The following is a 24,487-nucleotide window of genomic DNA, read 5'->3' on the forward strand; positions in this document are numbered from 1 at the left end:
CAGTAGGTGACCTGTTCTACCTCCTGAGCTACAGCCACCCCCAGCTACAGCCACCCCATCCCCCACAACAAAGCAATTAATGCTATGAAAGACTTCACCCACAGGAGCAACCTCCTCACTTCACACCTATGAGGATTTCACACCACCTTCTCCCACTACAACGGCAGTTGTAGTGGGAGAGGGTAGTGGGCAGTTCTTTGCCTGAGTTCAGTTTTGTTTCTTTGACATTTTTATGAGCTTAACATTAATTAATTTTATAAATATAATATTTGGGCTAAATGAATGAAAACTTTGTTTTTCTAATAATTCTTGTGACTCCTTCTGCTTTTTCAACTTGGTTCATCACACAGCCCTAAATATTTGTTTAATGTCCTGGTCAAATATTACTCCAAGGTGTTACTGGAGGCCAAGGTAATGCCATCCAGAGCAAGTATCTGGTTAGATACCATATTTCTAGGTATTTTAGGGCCAAGTATAATCAGCAGCATAAAGTTAGTTGTCACCCAGGTCTTTATATCAAGCTCTGCTGTGTTCAAGCTATTATTTACTGCGCGCAGGAGAGCCAAAACACACATCAAACATTAGAGTTCAGTTATGCCAGCTTTAACCTTGGGATGCCTCAGCTTCTCTTTTATATCCCCCACACTCAACTCTCTGCATCAGGAAGCTCCTGCCACTGGTCACCCTGGGAGTTTCGTCCTTCTACACCCTAACAGTTAGCAGATAACGTAGTGAAGCATCGCTGACACAAAATTTGACTCTGACTTTAAACACTGGTCACTTCAGGTGTTGCTCTGATATACAGGAAATGACATCACGGCTCAAACTCTTTGTCAGTAAACCATTTCTTTATTTAACACATAAAATTCTGGTTTAATTGTTGCAGGATTTCATTACACAAACAAGCTGAAAAAAACCTGCAGAACACATGGATCAATGGATTCAATAAAAATATAACAGGAAACAGATTTCTTAATCAAACTGTTGGAACAAAGCGAACCACTCAACACAAACACTACAGTAGAACAGTTTAGAAAGCTTAAAATGTAACAAGAGGCACATTTTCATTCATAGCTGCCTCATCAGATCTTTACAGAAGACTCCACCTGAACTCTGTGGAGCCTGATCTCAAGGGTTTAAGTCTGACCCTGAAACCAGAAGAGGATCTTTCTGTCTCTGCAGATTCACTGTGATCCAGAGATGGCAATGATTTCAGTCCTGCATCACGCTGATGTTTGCACAGAGAAGATAATTTAGTAAATGTTTTTGATCATTGGTAACAGTAAACTTCATAATCATTATGCAAATTTTTACTCTGTGAATGGTACTCATGGCCATTGACCAGTGGTTGTTGATCAATGCTCATAAGAATTTGCATATTAATGATGAAGAAATTGACCTCACAGCCCATTGTTCATTCATTGGGCCGGTTTCAGTCGTTATGCAAATGTACTGTTTACAAGATTAACGTAAAAGCAGGAATCAAGACGTAACAGTTTATTTGTAACATGGAATCGTTTCTGAGTGGAGTATGAACTGAGATTACTCAAACTCTTTCCTAGATAAGACCTTTATTAGTCCCACACGTGGGAAATTTGTTATCTAATTACTAATACGTTAGTTATAAAAAATTGCTGCTGTAACAGGCTGCCGCACACGGGGGGCGCCGTGATGAAGTTCTCTTTCGTGTGTCTGCGTTCATGCTTAGTATGATCACATGATTGTGAAAAGGTTTTGTGACAGTGTCTGCACTTGTATGGTTTCTCTCATGTGTGGACTCGTTTATGCTTTTCAAGCTGACGTGCACTGATGAAGGATGACCCACACTGATCGCAGACATGCTTTTTAACGCCACTGTGAAGGAGTTCATATTGTTTGAAGTCCTTTGAAGTGGTGAAGCCTCTCCCGCATTCTTTACAGTAGTTCATTTTGTCTCCAGTGTGTCTACGTTGATGTATTTTCAGAGTCCTTCAATGACTTAAAGTTTTTCCACAAAGGTCACAACAAAAGTCTTTCCCACAGCGATGACAGGGTTGAGAACTTGATCCATCTGTGTCGCTCTGCTTCTAAACAAAAACACAAAGACAGTGTAAGTCAGTCCTTCAACATTTTTATCCTGAACGTCACCTGAAATAAAGAGCATCTCTGCCAAAGTCCAATTACATTTTACTGTTTACATTATCACACTCAGCTCAAATTAATGTGCTATAAAAACGTTAAAAGTAAAAACATTAAAGTAGGGATGCACCGATACCGATACTGGTATCGGGTATCGGGGCCGATACTGTAAAATGTGTACGTACTCGTACTCGTAAAAGCTAACCGATACCATGAACCGATACTAATTTACTTCATGAATCAGAAGGTGGCCTGTACTTTCTGTTGTAATTTTTTAGATTGGCCGCTAGGGGGACATGTCACTAGGGGGTTAGGCAAGTGAGACTGGCGGCTCCTGCAGCTACGCTAAACAAAATGTCAGCAGTGTGGACTTACTTCAAAATTTGTGTAGATGACAAAAGCAAGGCAGAGTGCAAACTGTGTACCGGTAAGGTGTCCAGGGGAGGGAAGGAGAGTACATCGTTCAATACAAGCAATTTAATAAAACACCTGAGGACACATCATGCTCAGGAGTACACCGAGTTTGCTAAGGCTAACGCAAGACCAGAACAGCCCACTTTAACACAGGTTTTGGAAAAGCGACAAAAAATGTCTAGAGAAAATCCACGAGCAGTAAAAATAACAGAGGCTCTAACTCATTTTATCGCTCTGGATGACCAGCCACTGTCGGTCGTGGAAAACGTAGGATTTCGCCGCCTTCTCAGCGTACTCGAGCCGCGATATGAGATTCCCAGCCGCCCATACATCACGGACATAATGCTGCCAAAACTTTTTGAAGATGTAAAAAAACACGTGCATAACCTCTTGCAGGAGGTTTCAGCCTTAAGTTTCACTACCGACATTTGGACAAGCAGTGTGTCCCCGATGTTGCTCCTCAGTTTAACGGCGCAGTGGATTGATGAGGAGTTTGTTCGTCATCAAGTAACACTACATGCAAAGTCGTTCAGGGGCTCGCACACCAGCCAAACCATCGCAGCTGCTTTCGATAGCATGCTTCAAACCTGGGATATACCAAAGACGTCCGTCCACGTAGTGCTCTGGGACAACGCAAGAAATATGATAAAGGCCATGAGTTATGCTGAGCTGCCCAGCCTGCCTTGTACTGCTCACACTCTCCAGTTGGTTGTTCATGAGGGCCTTCTGTCACAGAGGAGTGTTGCTGATGCGGTGGCAGTTGGCCGCAAAATAGTTGGACATTTTAAACATTCTGCTCTGGCCAGCTCCCGTCTCGAGGACATTCAATTACAGATCAACCAGCCTGTGAAGCGGCTCCAGCAAGACGTTCAGACCCGCTGGAACAGCACCTTTTATATGGTACAGTCATTGATCGAGCAGAAACGGGCTCTGGGAATATTTGTGTCTGAATATGGACTCCCTGATACTCTCACGGCTCACCAATGGACACTGCTGGAGAAGGTGATATCTGTTCTGGGTCCATTCGAGGAGTTAACTCAAAAAGTCGGCTCTTCAGATGCCACGGCTGCAGACGTCATTCCAGCCGTCACTGTGCTCCACAGATTTCTAACAAGGGAGACTGACGAGGACCATGGGATCAAAGCAATGATGGGAACCTTGGCTGCAGCTGTCAGGACGCGGTTCACTGATGTGGAGGAAAACCCACTCAATAGCATCGCCACGCTACTCGATCCCAGGTGAGTGTTGTGCCTGTGTGTGTGTAACTGTTTGACTGTATGTGAATGTGACTGTGTATGTAACTCTGTGTGTCTGTGACTGTATGTGTGAATATGACTGTGTATGTAACTGTGTTACTGCAAAAAAAATGGTAAGCAAAACAATTGTCAGCTAACTTTTTTCTTTCTGTTTTAGATATAAAAATCGTTTTTTCTCCAGCACCACAACTGCTGTAAATGCCAAGGAGATGCTAAAACTTGAGCTGCTAAGGTTGCCTGGAGAGGAGGATCATGACCTGAATGAACCACCTTCAAGAAAAGCACGCAGTGACCAGCCCACAACTAGTTTTGACAGCATGTTTGATGAAATTGCATTAGCAGGCATCAGCATCAGTGGGCAGAGCTGCGGTAGGTTCTAGTGTAGAGTTAGAGACATATCTTGGAGAGGCCGCAATTTTACGAGAAGACAAACCTCTACAATACTGGATGGTTAATAAAGTGCGGTTCCCAAACCTGGCTAAAATGGCGGGCAGATACCTTTCAGCACCATGTGCAAGTGTAGATAGTGAAAGGCTGTTCAGCTTAGTGTCACACATTGTGAATGAAAGCAGAAACAGGCTCACAGCTGATCATGCAGAGATGATTCTTTTCATCAAAAAGAACCTGCCTCTCACTTTCCCAAAAACAGTTTAGTTCGGAGGTCACACTATTGCTTGCTGACTGAATTTTTTTTTTGTTTGATTAAAATGTGGACACTCTGCAATAGGTGGTTCATTAATGTAATGTGAATCTGAAAGCTGTAGACAGTGCCACATAGTTCACTGTTATTTTGTTTGGATATAATATGGACATTATGCAATAATTTAACAAAAGTGTTTATTTTATTCTGAAACCTAAGTTTTATTTGTTTTATTCTGAACAGAAGTGTTTATTTTTTCAATCTGAAAAGTGGGAAAGAGATCCAAAGAGTTCAGTTATTTATTTATTTGTTTTTACAATGTGGATAGTCTGCAATAGGTTCATTAACGTTATGTCTGAAAGCTGGAGACTCCAAAATACTTGAGTTATTTTGTTTGTTTGTTTGTTTACAATGTGGACACTGGACAATTTAAGAGAAGTGTTTATTTTTTACTTGAAATGTAATTTTTGTGGTCTTTTTTATTAATATTTTATTTTTTATTGACACAGAATAAAAAAAACTGTCTTCCAATTCATTGCATTTTTTATGTGTGTGTGTGGTAGAAGTATCGGTTTTTGTACTCGGTATCGGCAAGTACTCAGATCTAAGTATCGGTATCGGATCGGTTTGAAAAAATTGGTATCGTTGCATCCCTACATTAAAGTAATACTAGTTTAATGATACAATAACACAATTCTCAAACACTATCCCTAAAAACCTGTGATTAGAGTCTGAATAATCATTCAGAGCTGCCAGTAGAATTGCTAACATGCTAACACACTTTGATGAGCAGAGTTGTTTCAAACAGTCGGGCTGACAAGATAAAAATATAAATACATACCTCACAGTAACTGCACTTGTAGAGTCTTTCTGGTGTGGATCTGTTGGTGTGCTTTCAGGTAATGTGGAGATTTAAAAGTCTTCTCACAAAGGTCACATTTATAAGGTCGTTCCTCAGTGTGGGTAAACATGTGACGTCGTAACTCTGTGTTTGTAGTAAACCGTTTACCACACTGATCACAGCTGTACACATCATGTCTGGTGTGAATGCGTAGGTGAATGTTACGGCTGTCTATCCGGCTGAAAGTTTTTCCACAAATGTCACAGCTGTACGCCTTAATTCCAGAGTGGGTAACTAGATGACTCTGTAAGTTGTTACCTTGAGTAAAAGCTCTGCCACACTGATCACAGGTGTACGCTTTAACTCCACTGTGGATGAGTTGGTGTGATTTTAAGTTTCCAGACGTGGTAAAAGACTTTCCACACTCGTCACAGCTGAACGGTCTCTCTCCAGTGTGGATTAGTTGGTGTGTTTTTAAGCTTCCAGACGTGGTAAAAGACTTTCCACAGTCTCCACAGCTGAATGGTCTCTCTCCAGTGTGGATGAGTTGGTGTCTTTTTAAGTGTCCAGAGTGGATAAAAGACTTTCCACAGTCTTCACAGCTGAACGGTCTCTCTCCAGTGTGGATTAGTTGGTGTGTTTTTAAGCTTCCAGACGTGGTAAAAGACTTTCCACAGTCTCCACAGCTGAACGGTCTCTCTCCACTGTGGATTAGTTGGTGTGTTTTTAAGTTTCCAGACGTGGTAAAAGACTTTCCACAGTCTCCACAGCTGAATGGTCTCTCTCCAGTGTGGATTAGTTGGTGTTTTTTTAAGCTTCCAGACGTGGTAAAAGACTTTCCACAGTCTCCACAGCTGAATGGTCTCTCTCCGGTGTCGATGACCTGATGCATTTTTAGGGAAGCTTTCACAGTAAAATCTTTCCCAAACTCATCACGGTTGCATTTTTTTCTTCCACTTCTTTCTTCAACGACATTGTCGGCCTCCTGAGAGCGCTGACTTCTCGATCCACGTTGGTCCTGCAGTGACAGAGACAAAAACAGAGGCAGTGATTTGTGGGAAATACATTATTCTAACCGGCCTTTTATTAGTGGTATTTTGTGAGCTTTTATTAAATAAGTATTTATACTTATTTTCTCCGCCCCTTTCATGAGTGTGGAGGCTTCCTCTCTTTGCTCTTCAAATGCTTTGCTTCTTTTATTGATTTTTATGCTGATTTTTTCCCTTTTTTCTGTATGAGCTTACCTGCGAGAGCTTCTGGACACTTATAGATCATTAGGACTAAAGTGTTCTTAACAGAACAGCAACATTTTTAGTTACCTTATCCTCAGCGCTCCGTGTGTCTGTGGCCTAGACACAGCTGAACCCTGATTACAGCGTCTGGACACCGAACAGCCAATCCGGTTGTTCAGTGATGACGCGACGAATCCTACTTCCGGGCCTAAAGTAGTCTGCGTTTAATATGGCTTTTGTGTTGTTAACATGTTTAATGCTTTGTATTTTCTTCTATTTAATCTCAAAAAGCTCCTAAAAACAGTCAGTGATCACCGTTGACCTCCCTCGGCTTTTATTACCGCTAATCATTTATTTAAGCTCAGTTTTTAAAACCTTACGATGTAACTACAGCACAGCCCATGCAGCATGAATAACTAACCTCGTATTGTGGATGGATTATCTCAGTTGTTCTCCTGGCTGAAGTTTGGTCCATTTACAGCATCCTGCCATGCGATTACATTTGTTCCTGACCACTGAGAACACTCACGTTAACTTTTATCGAGTGGAAAAAAAAAAGTTAGCTTGTTTATATTATGCTAACATAGCTGTGTCGCTAGCGGTCACGTAGCACATCACTATATACCAGCTAGCCAAACTTCAGTAACCCTACAAACGTCACTGCTGTTTAGTTTTCTGTCTTTATTTATGTTGGAAGTGATGACAGAGCTGTACGTTTTAATTTGTTTCTAAACCCCCGCAGTAGGGACATGCTATATTGTATTTAGATGGAATCTAGGGAGCTAACTTCCTGCTAATTTCGTTTTCATGGATGCCTGGATGATAAACTCAATTGTTACACATGGTAGAGCAGAACGCTGATCATTTTATTAAAGATGAAAGACTTTAGACAGTGTTTTAACTCTCAGTAATGCCACAGTGATCATTTGATATATGGACCTGCAGCAGAGTTTAGGCCCAGACACGGCTAGTGACGTCAGACTGAACAACCGGATAGCCTGGAAAGGTGCTAACTGCTAGGCTAACTAGCAACAAGATGCCCTCCCTCTCCACAGATGACTACCACAGCCTCCTGCAGAAGATTGCAGTACTGGAGACAAAAATTCATCGCTTAGAAGTAAATGTGGAGGTAAATGGACTGTGTGGAAATGAAACAACCTTGCCTTTGATTCAAAGCAATGGCGATGAGCAAGCTAGTACACAGTTAAGGAGCACAGATAACATGACCAAGAAAGTAGACTCTGTGCATCATTATTATAAATCCTCAAGCAATAATCCCCCCTTGGACTGTCTTGGTGCAAAACCAAGACATAAATCATGTCTCCTGGAAGGGGGAGGACGTATCACAGGCAGAGCACAGCGAGCTGAAATCTCTGAAACCGACTGGCCTTCACTTCCTACGAGACAGAGAAGCTCTTCTACCCCTGTATACGGGAGGAAACAGGACTGGACAACCGTGAATAGGAAGGTTAACAACAAACCTCCAAAACAACTGAATGTGAAACTGCAGAACAGATTTGCTCCACTATCAAAGGACCTTGGATCTATATCGGACAACCATCCACCTAAAAGTAGCGAAGTAAGGTCTGAAAATCTGTTGAAAAGTAAAAGGCCACAGGGAAAGCTAAAGGCTAGGCCTGAAACTCTGATTGTGGGTGACTCTGCCGTAAAGGATGTACAAAGGATGTGCGGTAAGAACACTAAAGTCCTCTGCTTTCCTAAGGATATGGTCAACAACCTGAAGGAGAGAATTCTTCAAATTGCAGATGAATATCCAACTGTGACAAACATTGTTCTGCATACAGGGTCAAACGCTGTGTCCAAACAACAGTCGGAGGCTCTGAAACGGCACTTTACTGGATTATTAAATACTGTAAACTCTCTGAATGCAGCTGTATTCATCAGTGGGCCTGTACCGCCCGTCAGAGGAGGAGACGAGAGATTCAGCAGATTGTTTGCACTGAACAAATGGCTTATATCAGCATGTACTGACCACTCAGTGCATTTTATCAACAACTTTAATATTTTTTGGGAACGCAGGCATCTGTTTAAAGCAAATGGATTTAATTTTAACAAGTCAGGGGTGAAACTGTTCATCTCCAACTTGTTTTATTCCATACGTCATCCATCTGTGCTTGGTGCCAAGGCTGAGATAAACGAGGAGTTATCTCATAAAGAGGAACAAACAGTACAGGATAAAAGATCTGATGTCTCAACAGGACCTGGAAAAACTAGTCCATGCATTCATCTTTAGCAGGCTTGATTACTGTAACAGCATCTTTACAGGTCTACCTAAAAAATCAGTCAGACAACTACAGCTCATTCAGAACTCTGCTGCTAGAGTCCTCACTAAGACCAAAAAAGTGGACCACATCAGTCCAGCTCTGAGGTCTTTACACTGGCTGCCTGTCCGTCAGAGGATAGACTTTAAAGTTCTGATGCTGGTCTATAAAGCTCTGAATGGTTTAGGACCGAAATACATCAGTGACCTCCTGACCCAGTATGAACCTTCCAGATCCCTCAGGTCATCTGGATCCGGTTTTTTATCAGTCCCCAGAGTCAGAACCAGACACGGAGAAGCTGCATTCAGCTTTTATGCTCCATATATCTGGAACAAACTCCCAGAAAGCCTCAGATCAGCTGAAACACTCAGTTTATTTAAATCCAGGTTGAAGACTCACCTGTTCTCAGCTGCTTTTGAATAAAGCACCAAATCCACACTTTTAAGCTTAAATTTCAAAACTTACATTTTAACTACTGATTTGATTTTATCTACTGTTTTGATTTTTGATTTTATATACTGTTTTGTTTGTTTGTTTGTCTTAATCAATTTTAAATCATGCTTTTTATCTGTTTTGTTTTCAATGTCTCTGTAAAGCACTTTGAATCACCTTGTTGTTGAATTGTGCTATATAAATAAACTTGCCTTGCCTTGCTCACATTGCAAATGTGCTCATGAGAGTTGGCATTCAGTCTTTTGAGTGTCAATGCAAACACGCTTACAGACACAGATAAATATTAGACTTGTTTCTAGGGCAAAGATTAGAGACATTTGGCTGTGCCTGTACGCCTGCTCAGTGAGATTAGCACAGAATGTACTCTGGATGTTTCAGAGACGTGTACGAGGAGAAAAACAGCAGGAAACACACAGAGTGTGAGACGGTGAGGACGGTTTTTAAGTGTTATAGAAGTCAAGTAACTGACGCATATTATGATATCTGCTTACGTATTGTGAGGCTGGACTTTAATATACAAAAGTAGTGTGATGTGTGCTTCCTAGTTGAGATCTCTGTAAGTGAGTGACGCTGCAGACCTCTCCCACGTACATGTAATCAATAAATCATTGTTTGACTGGACTTCTCTGGAGTGTTGGTTGTTTTTTCTCGAACTCAAATAAAAGGATCGGGACAGGGTGAAATGCAATCGTGAAACAAACTGAACCTTCAAACTCCCTCCAGTAACACTAGTTTTAAACCCGAGGCTGGTAGTGATGTGAAGTTCACAAGTTTGTTCTAAGAGTCGATTCTTTGTAGTGAACGAGGAAAAATGGCTTCTGTCACAAAGAAGCTAAATAACCTCGCCTACCCCACCCGCTTCTATATATATATATATACATATACATACATACATACATACATATATTCTAGTAGGTGTTGGGTTCAAGGGATTTCTGCAAATGTGCGCAGGGTTAGTAAATCTAGTGTTGAAGTTAGCTCGGTGCTTACCTTTAGATGAGCCCACAAACCGAGAGAAACTCCGTGATGAAGCTGGAAATCTTTCCAAACAGGAAACAGGTCAGGGAGCAGAGACCCACGTGGTTCACGCTGATCTCAGCTACGATCCAGGAGACAAGGGTGTGCAGATCGATGAAGATATCGATCCAAACGTTGGTAGTGGTATATGACCGATACTTTAGTTTGTTTCTCTCCTGGAGGTTCACTATTTACTCGCTGTGGATGAAAAAGCAGCTCTGTCTGTGTGAACACCTCTTCTTATGCGGCAGACGGACTTTGCTCCGCCCCCTTCTTCCTGCCCTGCTGGGATTTGTTACTGTGCCGTCACGTGACTCAGAAGACGCATTTGGACTGCAGAGAGAGAGAAAGGGGAGCAACATGTGGAGATATTTTATGACTGTAAATGAAAATGCTGGAGAACAGCTGGAAGGCTGTCAAGCCACAGGGGACCACAACAAGCTGTAGAGTTCAGCTTATTTTTCACACCTCAGTTAAATGCTTTGACTGAAGTCTCACTGCACACACTCAAACTTAGTGTTTGTGTACACCTTGGTCATTATAACCTGACACTGATCAGTGCTGCTCTGACGACCACACTCACATCCATGTAATCATTTAACTGGGATGATCTGGATTTACTGCACAATGCTGAATGTGTCCTTACAGTACAGGGAATAACTCTCTCTGTGTTCCTGTAGAGAAACTCTGGGTTTGTGTGCTGACGAGCATCACTCACAGTATGATACAAAGGCTCACTCATACCTTTCCACACATGTGACAAATTCAAAAAGATGCTGAAACCTTTAGAACATCATAAACTACACATTGTTGTACTCTTTTAGGATGGAACAGCTTTCAGATTTATTTACTCTTAAAGGATAAAAGATGTTTTTAGGAATTTTGCATTCAAGAGGAGAATGTTTAAATAAGTCATGTAAATGAGAATTTCAAAGTTGGTGGCTGCAGTATATACAAATTGGTGTATCTCGAAAATAAAACTATGAAGAAACTCAAACTTAATTTGGAAACTGTTTTATTCAACTTTTTTACATTTACAATTTTCAGGGATGAAACTCTGAAATTACTTTAACTAGAAATTTGTGTAAAAATACCACTATTGCAATTTATGTAGTTACTGATGACTTGATGCATACTTATGATTAAAATTTGGGATATAATGGTTGTATTGATGTATAGCAACTTAAAATACTCCCAGAAATGGCACTACAACATGTAAAAATATAAAGATAAGCTCAGGCGGACTGGGTTCTTTAGTAGGGCTAAAGGGTCAAACTGCGTCCTCACATCTGCTTCATGAATATGAAGGGTTGTAGTGGGAGAAGGTGGTGTGAAATCCTCATAGCTGTGGAGTGAGGAGGGGGCTCCTGTGGGTGAAGTCTTTGATGGTGGTGATGGCTCTGTGCTGGTGGGAGTGGGGAGGTGGGGGGATGATGGACCAAAGTGTCTCTATTGTTGGGGAAGGTGGAGGTGTCAAGGCTGCTTGATGTCTCATCAAACCAGCAGTAAAAGTCGTTGAGGGTGTTGGCCAACAGCAGGTCGTCAGTGGAGTGGGGCTGTGTGCTTATATCCTTACTCTCATTTCCCTTAGCGTATCTGTAACAAGCGTATCTGTAACAAGCGTATCTGTGGGGCAATCGTGGCTCAAGAGTTGGGCGTTCGCCTTGTAATCGGAAGGTTGCCAGTTCGAGCCCTGGCTTGGACAGTCTCGATCGTTGTGTCCTTGGGCAAGACACTTCACCCGTTGCCTACTGGTGGTGGTCAGAGGGCCCGGTGGCGCCAGTGTCCGGCAGCCTCGCCTCTGTCAGTGCGCCCCAGGGTGGCTGTGGCTACAACATAGCTTGCCATCACCAGTGTGTGAATGTGTGTGTGAATGGGTGGATGACTGGATATGTAAAGCGCTTTGGGGTCCTTAGGGACCAGTAAAGCGCTATATAAATACTGAATATTGAGATACACCGAAGTGATAAAAATAGTTTGGGACTCTGACCAGCAACATCCAGCAAGACCCAGACAGCGTTTTCTATCTCCCAGCTGTAGTGTTTTGTTTGTCTGTGACTGCAGAGTCAGATCTTTGTTGAGCTTCACACTTGCAGAGGTGAGTCAGTTTGCAGAGATCCCTCCCACCCTGGCTTTCATGTGCTAGATTTCTTATGTGAAACAGTAATATTTCAGTGACTGCTGCTTATACCACAGGTTAATACACTCTACTGATCCCTGATGGGAGAATCATCACCTCTGTCAGCAAAGAAGCCTGGTGGATGTTTGTTTACAGTCTGATGATGTGACATCATGCTCTGCATCTTCAAAGTTTGTCTCTTGATCATCATTCATTCACAGTTATGTAAAGTATGCTCATATCTAGTAGAGCAGGGCAATATGGCCCAAAATATTTATCACGATATATATTTGAAAATTTGCGATAACGATATAACTGACGATATAAATGACACTCGACAAAATACTTTACAACTCCACAACATTATTAGTGCAAAAACCCATTAATGTATTTTCATTTAAACAAGCAGCTGTTTTTTATGTGCATTAAAGTTATATAAAAATGTAACAGTGCAAATGCAAACTCCTCACTGACAGTTTAACCAAAAGGCATTTCCAGTGGAAATTGGCCAACATATCCTCAGCATAACCATGTATAATATCCACAAAACTTAAAATGAGGTTAAACACACACAATGCAGTAATATTACGTTGAAGCACCGTATCACTGCGAGGCTCCCGACTATGGTAGCCGTAATGCTCCAACAGTCCATCAAGCAGTGCGGCTGCATAGCTCAGCAAAGTCATACTAAAACATTTGTGACAGATTTCTGAGCGCCGTGTGCCACCTAAAATCTGTTCGGAAAGGCAGGTTATCCATATTCTATCTATTTCATTTTTTTTTAATCATTGAATTCAATTCAATTCAATTTTATTTATATAGCGCCAAATCACAACAAAAGTCGCCTCAAGGCGCTTTATATTGTACAATAGATCGCACAATAATAAATACAGAGAAAACCCCAACAATCATATCATATGACCCCCTATGAGCAAGCACTTTGGCGACAGTGGGAAGGAAAAACTCCCTTTTAACAGGAAGAAACCTCCGGCAGAACCAGGCTCAGGGAGGGGCGGCCATCTGCTGCGACCGGTTGGGGTGAAGAAGGAAAACAGGATAAAGACATGCTGTGGAAGAGAGACAGAAATTAATAACAGATATGCTTCGATGCAGAGAGGTCTATTAACACATAGTGAGTGACTGGAAAGGAAAAACTCAATGCATCATGGGAATCCCCGGCAGCCTACGTCTATTGCAGCATAACTAAGGGAGGATTCAGGGTCACCTGGTCCAGCCCTAACTATATGCTTTAGCAAAAAGGAAAGTTTTAAGCCTAATCTTGAAAGTAGAGATAGTGTCTGTCTCCCGAATCCAAACTGGAAGCTGGTTCCACAGAAGAGGGGCCTGAAAACTGAAGGCTCTCCCTCCCATTCTACTTTTAAATACTCTAGGAACAACAAGTAGGCCTGCAGAGCGAGAGCGAAGTGCTCTAATAGGGTGATATGGTACTACAAGGTCATTAAGATAAGATGGGGCCTGATTATTTAAGACCTTGTATGTGAGGAGCAGGATTTTGAATTCAATTCTGGATTTAACAGGAAGCCAATGAAGGGAAGCCAAAACAGGAGAAATATGCTCTCTCTTTCTAGTCCCTGTCAGTACCCTTGCTGCAGCATTTTGGATTACCTGAAGACTTTTCAGCGAGTTTTTAGGACATCCTGATAATAAAGAATTACAGTAGTCCAGCCTGGAAGTAATAAATGCATGAACTAGTTTTTCAGCATCACTCTGAGACAGGATATTTCTAATTTTAGAGATGTTGCGCAAATGGAAGAAAGCAGTCTTACATATTTGTTTAATATGTGCGTTAAAGGACATGTCCTGGTCAAAAATGACTCCAAGGTTTCTCACACTGTTACTGGAGGCCAAGGTAATGCCATCCAGCGTAAGAATCTGGTTAGATACCATATTTCTAAGATTTTCAGGGCCGAGTACAATAACCTCAGTTTTATCTGAATTAAGAAGCAGAAAGTTAGCGGCCATCCAGGTCTTTATGTCTTTAAGACATTCCTGCAGTTTAACTAATTGGTCTGTGATACCTGGCTTCATGGATAGATAGAGCTGCGTGTCATCTGCATAGCAGTGAAAATTTATGCTATGTCTTCTAATGATGCTGCCTAGGGGAAGCATGTATAATGTAAATAGAATTGGTCCTAGCACTGAACCCTGTGGAACACCATAATTGACCTTAGTGTGTGAAGAGGACTCTCCATTTACTTGAACAAATTGGAGTCTATTAGATAGATATGATACAAACCACTGCAGCGCAGTACCTGTAATACCTACAGCATGTTCTAATCGCTCTAATAGGATATTATGATCAACAGTATCAAACGCAGCACTAAGGTCTAGCAGGACAAGCACAGAGATGAGTCCACTGTCAGAGGCCATAAGAAGATCATTTGTAACCTTCACTAAAGCTGTTTCTGTGCTGTGATGAGCTCTGAAACCTGACTGAAACTCTTCAAATAAGCCATTCCTCTGCAGATGATCTGTTAGCTGTTTGACAACTACTCTTTCAAGGATTTTTGATATGAAAGGAAGGTTGGAGATTGGCCTGTAATTAGCTAAGACTGCTGGGTCTAGAGATGGCTTTTTGAGTAAAGGTTTAACTACAGCCAGCTTGAAGGCCTGTGGTACATAGCCGATTATTAGAGATAGGTTGATCATATTTAAGATTGAAGCATTAATTAATGGCAGGACTTCTTTGAGCAGTTTTGTAGGAATGGGGTCTAAAAGACACGTTGATGGTTTGGAGGAATTAATTATTGAAGTTAACTCAGAAAGATCAATTGGAGAAAAAGAGTCTAACTTAACATCGTACTAAAAGTAGGTGTAGATAATATTACACCTGTGGGATGATTATTGGTAATTTTTTCTCTAATGATAAAAATTTTATTTGTGAAGAAGTTCATGAAGTCATTACTAGTTAACGTTAAAGGGATGGTTGGCTCAGTAGAGCTCTGACTTTTTGTCAGCCTGGCTACAGTGCTGAAGAGAAACCTGGGGTTGTTCTTATTTTCTTCAATCAGTGACGAATAGTAAGATGTTCTGGCTTTGCGGAGGGCTTTCTTATAAATCAGCAAACTATTTCTCCAGGCTAAATGATGATCCTCTAAATTTGTGACACGCCATTTCCTCTCCAGCTTACGAGTTATCTGCTTTACGCTACGTGTTTGAGAATTATACCACGGAGTCAGGTACTTCTGATTTGAGGCCTTAGTTTTCACCGGAGCTACAGTATCCAGAGTCGTACGTAGTGAGAAGGTAAAATTATTAACAAGATAATCGACCTCTGTTGGAGTAGCGTTCAGATAGCTGCTCTGCTCTATGTTGGTACAGGGCATTGAAGATGATAACAGTGGGTGGATTATATTCTTAAACTTAGTTACAGCACTTTCAGAAAGACATCTACTTTGATAAAGTCTACTCTCCACTGCTGTGTAATCAATTATTGTAAATGTAAATGTTATCAGGAAATGATCAGACAGCAGAGGGTTTTCAGGAAACACTGTTAAATGTTCAGTTTCTATGTCATATGTTAAAACAAGATCTAGAGTGTGATTAAAGTGGTGGGTGGGTTCTTTTACATTTTGAGAGAAGCCAATTGAGTCTAATAACAGATTAAATGCCATGTTGAGGCTGTCATTTTTAGCATCTACATGGATGTTAAAATCACCCACAATAATTATTTTATCTGAGCTGAGCACTAAATCAGATAAAAAGTCTGAGAAATCAGAGAGAAACTCTGTGTAAGGCCCAGGTGGACGATAGATGATAACAAGTAAGACTGGTTTCTGAGTTTTACAGCTGGGGTGGACGAGGCTAAGCATCAGGCTTTCAAATGAATTAAAAGTCTGTCTTGGTCTTTCGTTAATTAATAGGCTGGTGTGAAAAATTGCTGCCACACCGCCCCCTCGGCCTGTGCTTCGAGATTTCTGGTAGTTAGAATGACTCAGGGGTGTTGATTCATTTAAACTAACATACTCATCCTGCTGCAACCAGGTTTCTGTAAGGCAGAGTAAATCGATTTGTTGATCAATTATTAAATCATGTACTAACAGAGACTTGGAGGAGAGAGACCTAATATTTAATAATCCACATTTCACTGTTTTACTCTTTGGTTCAGATGTGGATACTGTATTGTTCTTTCTTTGTGATTTTTTATGTTTAAGTTGTTTATTGCTGGTTTTTAGTTTGTTTTTTGTCTGTTTGGGAGCTGACACAGTCTCAATGGAGATGGGTTTTTGCCTAACATTATAACGGTATGATATGGCCCAGCCCTACTATAACTGGGCCAAACTGGTAGTCTTCATTTATGGAGGCTGTTTGAGTCTGAATGTTGGATGTTGTGTATCTCATGTTCTCTGGGCTTTGTTGTCCTCAGTCTCTTTGCAGAATCAGAAAACTGTCACGGTTCTGGGTCAGTTTGATAAAGTATTTTGAGTTGTTATGTTTTGGTGTGTTTTTGCATAATGGATTGTTTTCTTATTTTCTTGTAGTGCTTGTGTTGATGATGATGATGATGATGATGATTAGAGTTCCATGTTTCTGTTTATTCATGTTTCAGGATTTGTGTCTCATGTTCAGCATTGAGTTTCATGTGTTATATTCTGTCTGCCTCTCAGTGTCAAGTCTGCGTCTTTGAATAAACCACCTTCACACCTTTACAAGTGCTTGTAAAGGTGTGTAAGAAACTCTGTAAACAATGTTTATCTTGCACTCAGACCGAAGTTTGATCATTATCGCACAGGTAGATACACGCAGTGTGTGAAATTACCGATGTAATGATGGCTTTAATGTAGGAGAGCGAGGGGTGGTGTGAGAAAGTCTGGAGCGACTTTGTGTTGAAAGTTTGAGCTTTGAGAGGCTAACTAGCCGTGCTAAGCTAGCTCGGTGACAGGTCATGGCTGCAGATAAAAGGCTTTATTGACGGGTCTGATAATCCTTTATATCACAACAACATCATTCTCAGACAGGTGACAGGAACATGCAATGAAGTGGACACCTATATCTGCTATTGTTGCCAAAGTGTGTCAATGTTAACTGAAGCTGCGAGTCCCAGTTCTGCCCTGGTCCTCCTCCATTAGGACATGCCTAGAAAAAGCTCCGTTTGGAGGCATCCTTGTAAGATGCATGAACCAGCTCAGCTGGCATCTTTTGATACGGCAGGACTCTAAGCCTAAATCATAATATAAGATGAGTAACAGTATGGTGGACATTAGGTAAGGCTGCACTTTTTGCAGTGATCTTGTTTAGAAAACTATTTTTGTATCAGTAATATGTTTTCTTTTTGTCTGTTAATAATCTTGTTGAACTGCACATGATTATTTGCAGCTAGCAGGTAGTTAATGCTATCCACCAAGTCTAAAAACAGCATGTTAATACTTGGAGATCCCGAAGGCTGCTCCAAAAATGATGACATTATATTTTAAATATTTGTTCAATTCAAATGATCTTTTCCTCTCAAAGAAATCTACTACATGTGTAATTTTTATGTCATGTGTAATTTCCATTGCAAACATTAATCACAGTTAAATTAAGAGGGGATGGCAATAAAAACTCCAGTGATACCATCAAGTACACTGCAATTTCAGTTGTGGGACGATCGCACTGCGTTCTCCGGGAGTCCGGACTCCCGTGTGAACTTACAAAGTCTGGACAAGTGACGACTGGAGTACGGACTCGCATACATGAGTACTGAGAAACAGCCTGACAGTCTGCAGTCTATGAACTAACATCAACTAACTACAACTAACAATGTTAGCTCTGTAGCAAGCAGCCTTAATGAATACTAATAGAAATCACACAGCAATAGTACATCAAAGATACTGAAGTTTTGGCCGTCCCATTCTTCTTATGAAGTGGTGTCGGAGTTTCCAAGTGAGGAATGATTTCCTGCCCGTGCACTGCTGGCTCTGGGTTCATTGTGTAACTGACACCACCAGCAGGATGCTTGCATTAGAGCCTTTATTATGTGTTTTGTTTTGGTTTCTGGTAATCAGAATCAGAGAAACTTTATTAAACCCTGATGGAATTTGAGTAAAAGAACCCAAAAATAAATAAAGTGGGCCATGAGTCATGCTCGAAACAGCGATATGCATGCAACATGTGATATATGTGTACATGCTCATCCAACTGAGCTAAACCTGCGCCCGAACTTGTTTAATCACCAACATTGGAGAAGGCATAGAGTGGGGATAACCTAAGTAGCCTATAATATATAAAACAGGAAAAGACCGCCGTGCATTTATTTCAACAAAGTAACTGTAATCTGATTACCACCTATGTAAACGTTAACTGTAACGGAATAGAGTTTCTCATATTGTGTATTTTAAATATGTCAGTACATGTATTCCATTACTCCCCAACACTGACTACATCTCTGCATGTTGGAACGTTTTTAGTTGATCATTTAAAGCTATTTCTGCTCCTAGTGGTCCATTTTTGCAGCTGGGACCTAACCCAAATGTTTCCTTAGGAGTGTTTTGGGAGAATGTGTTCATCCATTCAGGACAGAAAAGGACACTTGGATAATCTGTGCTGAGGAGCATTAAACTGTTCTTGATACATCGAGAGCTCCTTCAGACACAGCAGCCTTTTCACTGTATTTAAATATGTAAAGATTAAAATGTTGTCATTTCTTTGTAAAATGTTCCCTAAAGATAATGTTACTTGTAATCTATTATTTCAACCTTAAATCAAACCCAAACATTCCTTTGATTTCTGTTGTTGTGTCTTCACAGTTTCCCAGCATGCTCTGGCTGTGGTGGTGGAGGGATATGAGGGGGAGACTTCTGTCCTCTTGCACTATGTTTACAAAGGTTCGATACCTGAGGACAATCCCACAGTGATGTGGACTCGCAGTGACCTCAATCCCAAATCTGTCCACCTACAAGGAAAAGGAGGAGACGATCTTAAAGGGCAAATCCAGCGCTACAGTGGGCGCACATCAATGAGTCGTTATGCATTAAACACAAAAGACTTCAGCCTCACTCTGAGGAAACCCAAACTGACTGACAGCGGTATTTACACCTGCTCCATCAGTGCTGGAGGAGGAGAACAGAGACTGAGTGACATCCAGCTGCAGGTCAAAGGTCAAACCTGCTGTAATGAAAGAGTAAAAGTCAGTACAGTAGATGAAGCTCAAATAGTCCCAAAAGCAACAAGAAAGCCAAGTTTTTTCTGAATAGTTCTGAAAGTCTTTGTAGGAGCCATGAGTTGCTCTTTTTTGACTAAGTGAGTTGGTTTAAATGGACTCACTGTATTGGTGCACGGGTGTGGGGCGTGTCTCATGGGTGTGTTAGATGATAAATGTGGTGGCACTCACCTGTTCACCGCACCTGATGTTGATGAGCAGAAAGGTAGGGTGAGCATGAGGCAAAACCTTCTGTTTACCGCAGCTTGAATGCTTTTGATAGATTTTGACTGTAACTTGATGTTTTTTGTATATTTGTGCACTAATTGATGCCATAGGCCAAGTTGTAATTTGGCATAGTAATTAGTGCAGCCATTGTGAGTTGCAGTTATTTGTTTGTGCAGTCTGTGCGTTTGTTTAATAGTTAATCCCATGTGCTGATTTGTATATTGGACAGTTGCATGTGGACTAAAAGGTGCAAATGTTACAGAAGTGTATTTTATGCGTTTATTGTTGCGCGTCATCTGTGTCCTCATGTTCAGCCTGCCGCAGCCTTTGGTTGGAGGAGCCGCAACAGTCTTGATTAACCTAACATAAAGATTTCCAATGGACCGAACCTTAAAATGAAACAACAAACATGAGCAGGAAAGTAAACTAAAATAAGATCTTACTGATACAGCCTCTGTGGTATATGGCATTGCATTCTTTTAGGTGTGCAGAGTTGTCTTCTCTGCTCAGGGAGACAAATGTCAGTAGACTTTTTACATATTGTCCATGATGAAAAACTCAAGATTTCTTTTAAAACACTGAAACATTCATTATGATCCCTCAATTGTCTGTAGCTGTAGCAGCAGTTCATAAATTCCAGTTTAGTTACCACTCAAAGCAAAGAGTAGTGAGCCACATTAGTGAAGTCAGAGGTCAGAAATGCAGAAACTTGTCATTTGCCATGAGTGTGACTGCTATTGGTCCTATATTTGATATTGTGGTTTCTTGTCCTTTCAGATCATCACGTGAAGGTGAAGGTGGAGGAAGGCTCAGAGTCTGTCACCCTGCCCTGCAAAACAACACCTGACCTGCCTGAGAACACCAGAGTGGAGTGGACTCGCTCTGACCATGAACTCTTGATAGTTCAGGAGTATTCAAACAAAGGTGGCAAACTTATGAAACAGGACAAGTTTTACAGACACCGAACAGAAATGAATGAAGACCTGCTGAAAACTTCAGTCTGACCCTGAAACAGCCCACAGAGAGACACAGGAGGATACATCTGCACCATCTACAGGGACAAAGACATCCTGAGACAGAAAGTAGTGCTGCACTATGTCAGAGGTCAGAGCTGGTGGACAGTGGCTCAGATTAACTTCAGAATTCAAAGGTCATAATTTATTTATGCATTTATTTTTTGTTTCTCCACAGAAAAACTTCCACTTTGGGCCACAGCTGTCGTAGTTCTTCTTGTTCTTGTGTTTTTTGGGGGTCTCACATATAGTTTTCAACACTATTTCATGTCAGGTGAGTCTCTTGTATGGAACGCCAGGACTGCCATAATGAATTAATTAAATACACCATTAAATAATTAATTAAATGTGGCAGTAATTAATTATTATTGGAATTAATTAAATAAATACTTATGACACATGTAATTAAACTATTGACACATTTAATTAATTATTTAATGATATATTTATTTCATTTTGGCAGTCCGGGCTCTCATCATGAATTAATTTTATCTGTCAGACTCACCCATCAAACTCAGGGGGCTTGTGACCTGCTGATAAAAGATGAACGACAGTCAGAAATATACTGAAAATCTAACAAAGGCAGAGGTTAAGAGTAATTCAGGCTTTTCCTTGCATGTTATGTAGCTGATACCTGCTGTCTTGTGTGGTCTCCTGGTTGTCTGGGCTGTTGTCAGCTGCATGAGTGTTACTGCCTGCTACACAGATTTCCTCAGACGGACGTGATCTGACATTACATCTGTTAGTCTGACGTCTGTCCACGGTCGAAGACTCTATGACTGAAGCAAAAATGTCTTTAAACGCCGCCAGAGAGCGTTTGACAGTCTTAGGAGTGATCAGTGACTTTGCTGTCAGAGGCACTGGAGCTCCTCCTAGAGGTTTTAATGAAACTGCCGTGTTGCCATTTTTGGGAAGAGCGAGTCTGGGAGATTTGCTCTGTTTAGACGGTTTCTTCCTTTCTTTTTTAGGTTCAGGCCTCTTGGGATGAAGCTGCTGAGGCTTTGAGGACATGTTCTCCAAATCTTCAGCTATGTTGTTGACATGCCACCATCCGCCCAGGGCTCTCCTTCTCCATTTGGCTGAATCTGCTTCCGTGAGCCACTCCTTAAGTCGGCTTTGCGACACGGGCACTTTTGGTGTGACTGATAGTTTTCCAATAGGATCGTGCTGATATCAGTCTGACTCTGAAAAACCCCACACAGGGAAACATTGGGAGATACACATGTTACGTCTGGAGAAAGGGAGACATAATCAGATCAAAAACAGTGATGTTCAAAGTAACAGTTTCTCGGGTGCCATTGTCTAGATATTGAACTTTGGTTTTATTATATTAATTTCCTCTTTATGATAGAATGAACTTTAATGTCCTCTTGTTTAACCTTCACCCAGGAGTACCCGAAGCTAGCGTGCAGCTAGCAGGCTGCACTCTGCTGGGACAGGACAAAGGACAAAGGCATTATGTTGGTTTTTTCTGAATCTTTGGTTTTTATTTAGCCTTTTCTCTATTTTTTTCAATGAGTCTTAGCTGCACACTGCCTTTGAAACACATGTTCAACAAGAAGCCACAGAAACCTTTATCACATTAAAGTCTCATTGTTTCTGTACAGATTTTCATGTATTCTCATGTGTTTGGCTCCCAGAGTGTCGATTCCTCCTTCTGTCTCATCTTCCTCTGTTCTCTGTTACCTGGTCTTTCAGAGTACTGTTAGGGTGATATTCTGCCAAGTGTGAAGTTGATGAGCTTCACAGTTACAACAGGTTAACATTTCTGAATAACATGATGAAAGTACAAGCATGAACATTTTAAACATGTTTTTATATTTATTTATATTTCAACAATATGTTTGAATGTTTTAATCCAGCAGTTTAAGGTCAGGCTCAGACTAAAGTCTGTGCTAAGACGACACCATTGCAAAATGTTCATTTTGTTTTTCAGAGGTGGGCTTTCTGCATCATTACCCTGTTGCATAATCTGAGTGAGCTAAAGGGCATGAACTGATAGCTTCATATTCTCCTTCAGGATTATCAGATAGGGAGCAGAATTCATGTTCATCAAGTGAGACAAATTGTCCAGAAGCAGCAAAGCAGCCCAGACCATCACACTACAACCGCCATGTTTGACTGTTGGTATGATGTTCTTCTTATGAAATGCTGTTATTTTCAGTGCAGATATAAGGGGACTAAGACTTTCCAGAAAGATGAGCCTTTTGTCTCGCCAGTGCACAGATTATTTTCCCAGAAGACTTGGGCATCATTGAGATCATTTTGGCCAATGTGAGATGAGCCTTCGTGATCCTTTTGGTCACCAGCAGTTCTCGTCTTGGGATTCTCCCGGTGTTTGAGGATGGAAGCAGGGTTCCTACAACTTCAGGAAAGTTAGATTTAAGACTTTTTTGTCACTCAGTATTTAACAATAACAAAAAAATTCATTAAGAGTTAAATTTATTAAGAGTTATAGACTAAACAGGGGTTAGAGGTCAACATGTTGAAATTTGTGTGTGATCAGTGATGAGGGGTTTCTGTATTACCCCTGACATGCTGTTTATTTTACAGTCAGCAGACTTCAAGTCTGAAAGACTTTCTTCAAAACATACAACATGCCTCATACACACTTACACTGCTGCTTTTATCCATGATGATTCTGGCTCACAGACAGGAAAAAAGAAAATCATGTCTTTGAATGTTTGAGACATTTTAATAACAATTAGTCTTATTCTGAATTTTTATGGATCTGATCTGAAGTCTGAGGTGTTTCTTTGGATGATGTTAAGTCATTTAAGTTATGTCCTGAGTTTTGGTTATTGGTGCTTTTTTGAACAGAATGGCTTGCTATACTAATACAGCTGCCTCCCTATCCCTCTGTGTCTTGTGAGTCCTGCATTTGGGTCCTCATCTTGCTTGCCACAGCACTAACCTCGACATATAAGCAGAAATCGTATCGATCCAGAGGCACATTTATCAATTCAAGTAGACACAAACCTCAAGCTTATCAAATTTATTATCATGTAATTTATTAACCAACTGGATGAAAGATCAACCAAACATATTTGAAGAAAGCAACAAGGAATGAATATTGGGTAACAGTACTGAACATGTCCTGAGTGTGTTTGGATCTTAGTGTGCACGTGTGTGGGAGTTTTCTGTGAAAACAATCTTGTGTGACCTTTTTGCCACAGTTTCTGTGGCTGTGGGTGCTGTCTGTTGATTGAATGTGAAATGCTTTGCATTAAAGCACTCACAGGTCACAATTTGTTTTGCTGTGCACTGGCAGCTGACGTCCCTGTATGTCAGTTCTTGGGAAATGAGAACTGCCTGATGTGTCCTCAGTGGATGGAACTGATGGCCCATCTTTAGCCATCTCCTGAACTGCTTTCTCAACTGCTTCAAACAACTTGATTGCCATTTCTGCCTTTTCAGACTGAAAGAGACTTTATTAATCCCAGAGGGAATCTGAGTTGTCATAGCAGCTAATATACAACAAACATCAAGCACTCATATAAAATTGTGCCACACAGTAAACAGTTCTGCAGCATCTGAAATTTCCCGTTGCTGACAAGACAGTTGGTGCTATTTCTGAATAGAATAGAATTCAACTTTATTGTCATTGCACATGTCACAGGTACAGGGCAACGAAATGCAGTTTGCATCCATCCAGAAGTGCTTTAGCCATGATATAGATATATTACAATATATATTAGCAAAACTATAGATATGTGAGTATATTACAGAAATGGGT

At 41.0% G+C, this 24,487-nt stretch overlaps 2 protein-coding genes and 1 long non-coding RNA gene across 5 annotated transcripts; 2 read left to right on the forward strand and 1 right to left on the reverse strand.

Moving 5' to 3' along the window:
- Positions 1-1,210: 1,210 nt before the first annotated feature.
- On the reverse strand, positions 1,211-10,268 carry LOC112844844 (gastrula zinc finger protein XlCGF7.1-like). 2 transcript variants are annotated; one of them, XM_025904443.1, is made up of 3 exons: positions 10,227-10,268; positions 5,270-6,287; positions 1,346-2,066 (listed from the first exon to the last, which is right to left on the reverse strand). In XM_025904443.1, exon 2 carries the CDS (start codon positions 6,159-6,161, stop codon positions 5,271-5,273), a length of 891 nt encoding a protein of 296 aa, XP_025760228.1. In that variant the 5' UTR covers positions 6,162-6,287; positions 10,227-10,268; the 3' UTR covers positions 1,346-2,066; position 5,270. The 2 variants fall into 2 exon arrangements, with proteins under 2 accessions (XP_025760229.1, XP_025760228.1); XM_025904444.1 differs by lacking the exon at positions 10,227-10,268 and having other exon boundaries at positions 1,211-2,063; positions 5,270-6,780.
- Positions 2,086-5,260, forward strand: LOC102081433 (zinc finger BED domain-containing protein 4). The gene is made up of 2 exons (XM_013267952.3): positions 2,086-3,770; positions 3,946-5,260. Exons 1-2 carry the CDS (start codon positions 2,473-2,475, stop codon positions 4,166-4,168), a joined length of 1,521 nt encoding a protein of 506 aa, XP_013123406.2. The 5' UTR covers positions 2,086-2,472; the 3' UTR covers positions 4,169-5,260.
- A 9,447-nt stretch (positions 10,269-19,715) lies between the features above and the next one.
- LOC109199772 (uncharacterized) lies at positions 19,716-22,579 on the forward strand. 2 transcript variants are annotated; one of them, XR_002060067.2, is made up of 4 exons: positions 19,716-19,736; positions 20,516-20,842; positions 20,930-21,025; positions 21,720-22,579. It is a non-coding gene; the product is annotated as an uncharacterized LOC109199772 (long non-coding RNA). The 2 variants fall into 2 exon arrangements; XR_003217594.1 differs by having other exon boundaries at positions 19,730-19,741.
- Positions 22,580-24,487: the final 1,908 nt, after the last annotated feature.

This window comes from Oreochromis niloticus, unplaced genomic scaffold (genome assembly GCF_001858045.2).
Source record: "Oreochromis niloticus isolate F11D_XX unplaced genomic scaffold, O_niloticus_UMD_NMBU tig00001668_pilon, whole genome shotgun sequence".
NCBI lineage: Eukaryota > Metazoa > Chordata > Actinopteri > Cichliformes > Cichlidae > Oreochromis > Oreochromis niloticus.

Coding starts and splice junctions, on each gene's coding strand:
- LOC102081433 (XM_013267952.3), top strand. CDS start 2,473: ATGTCAGCAGTGTGGACTTACTTCAAAATTTGTGTAGATGACAAAAGC. Junction 3,771..3,945: donor GCCACGCTACTCGATCCCAG/GTGAGTGTTGTG, acceptor TTTCTGTTTTAG/ATATAAAAATCGTTTTTTCT.
- LOC112844844 (XM_025904444.1), bottom strand. CDS start 6,161: ATGCATCAGGTCATCGACACCGGAGAGAGACCATTCAGCTGTGGAGAC.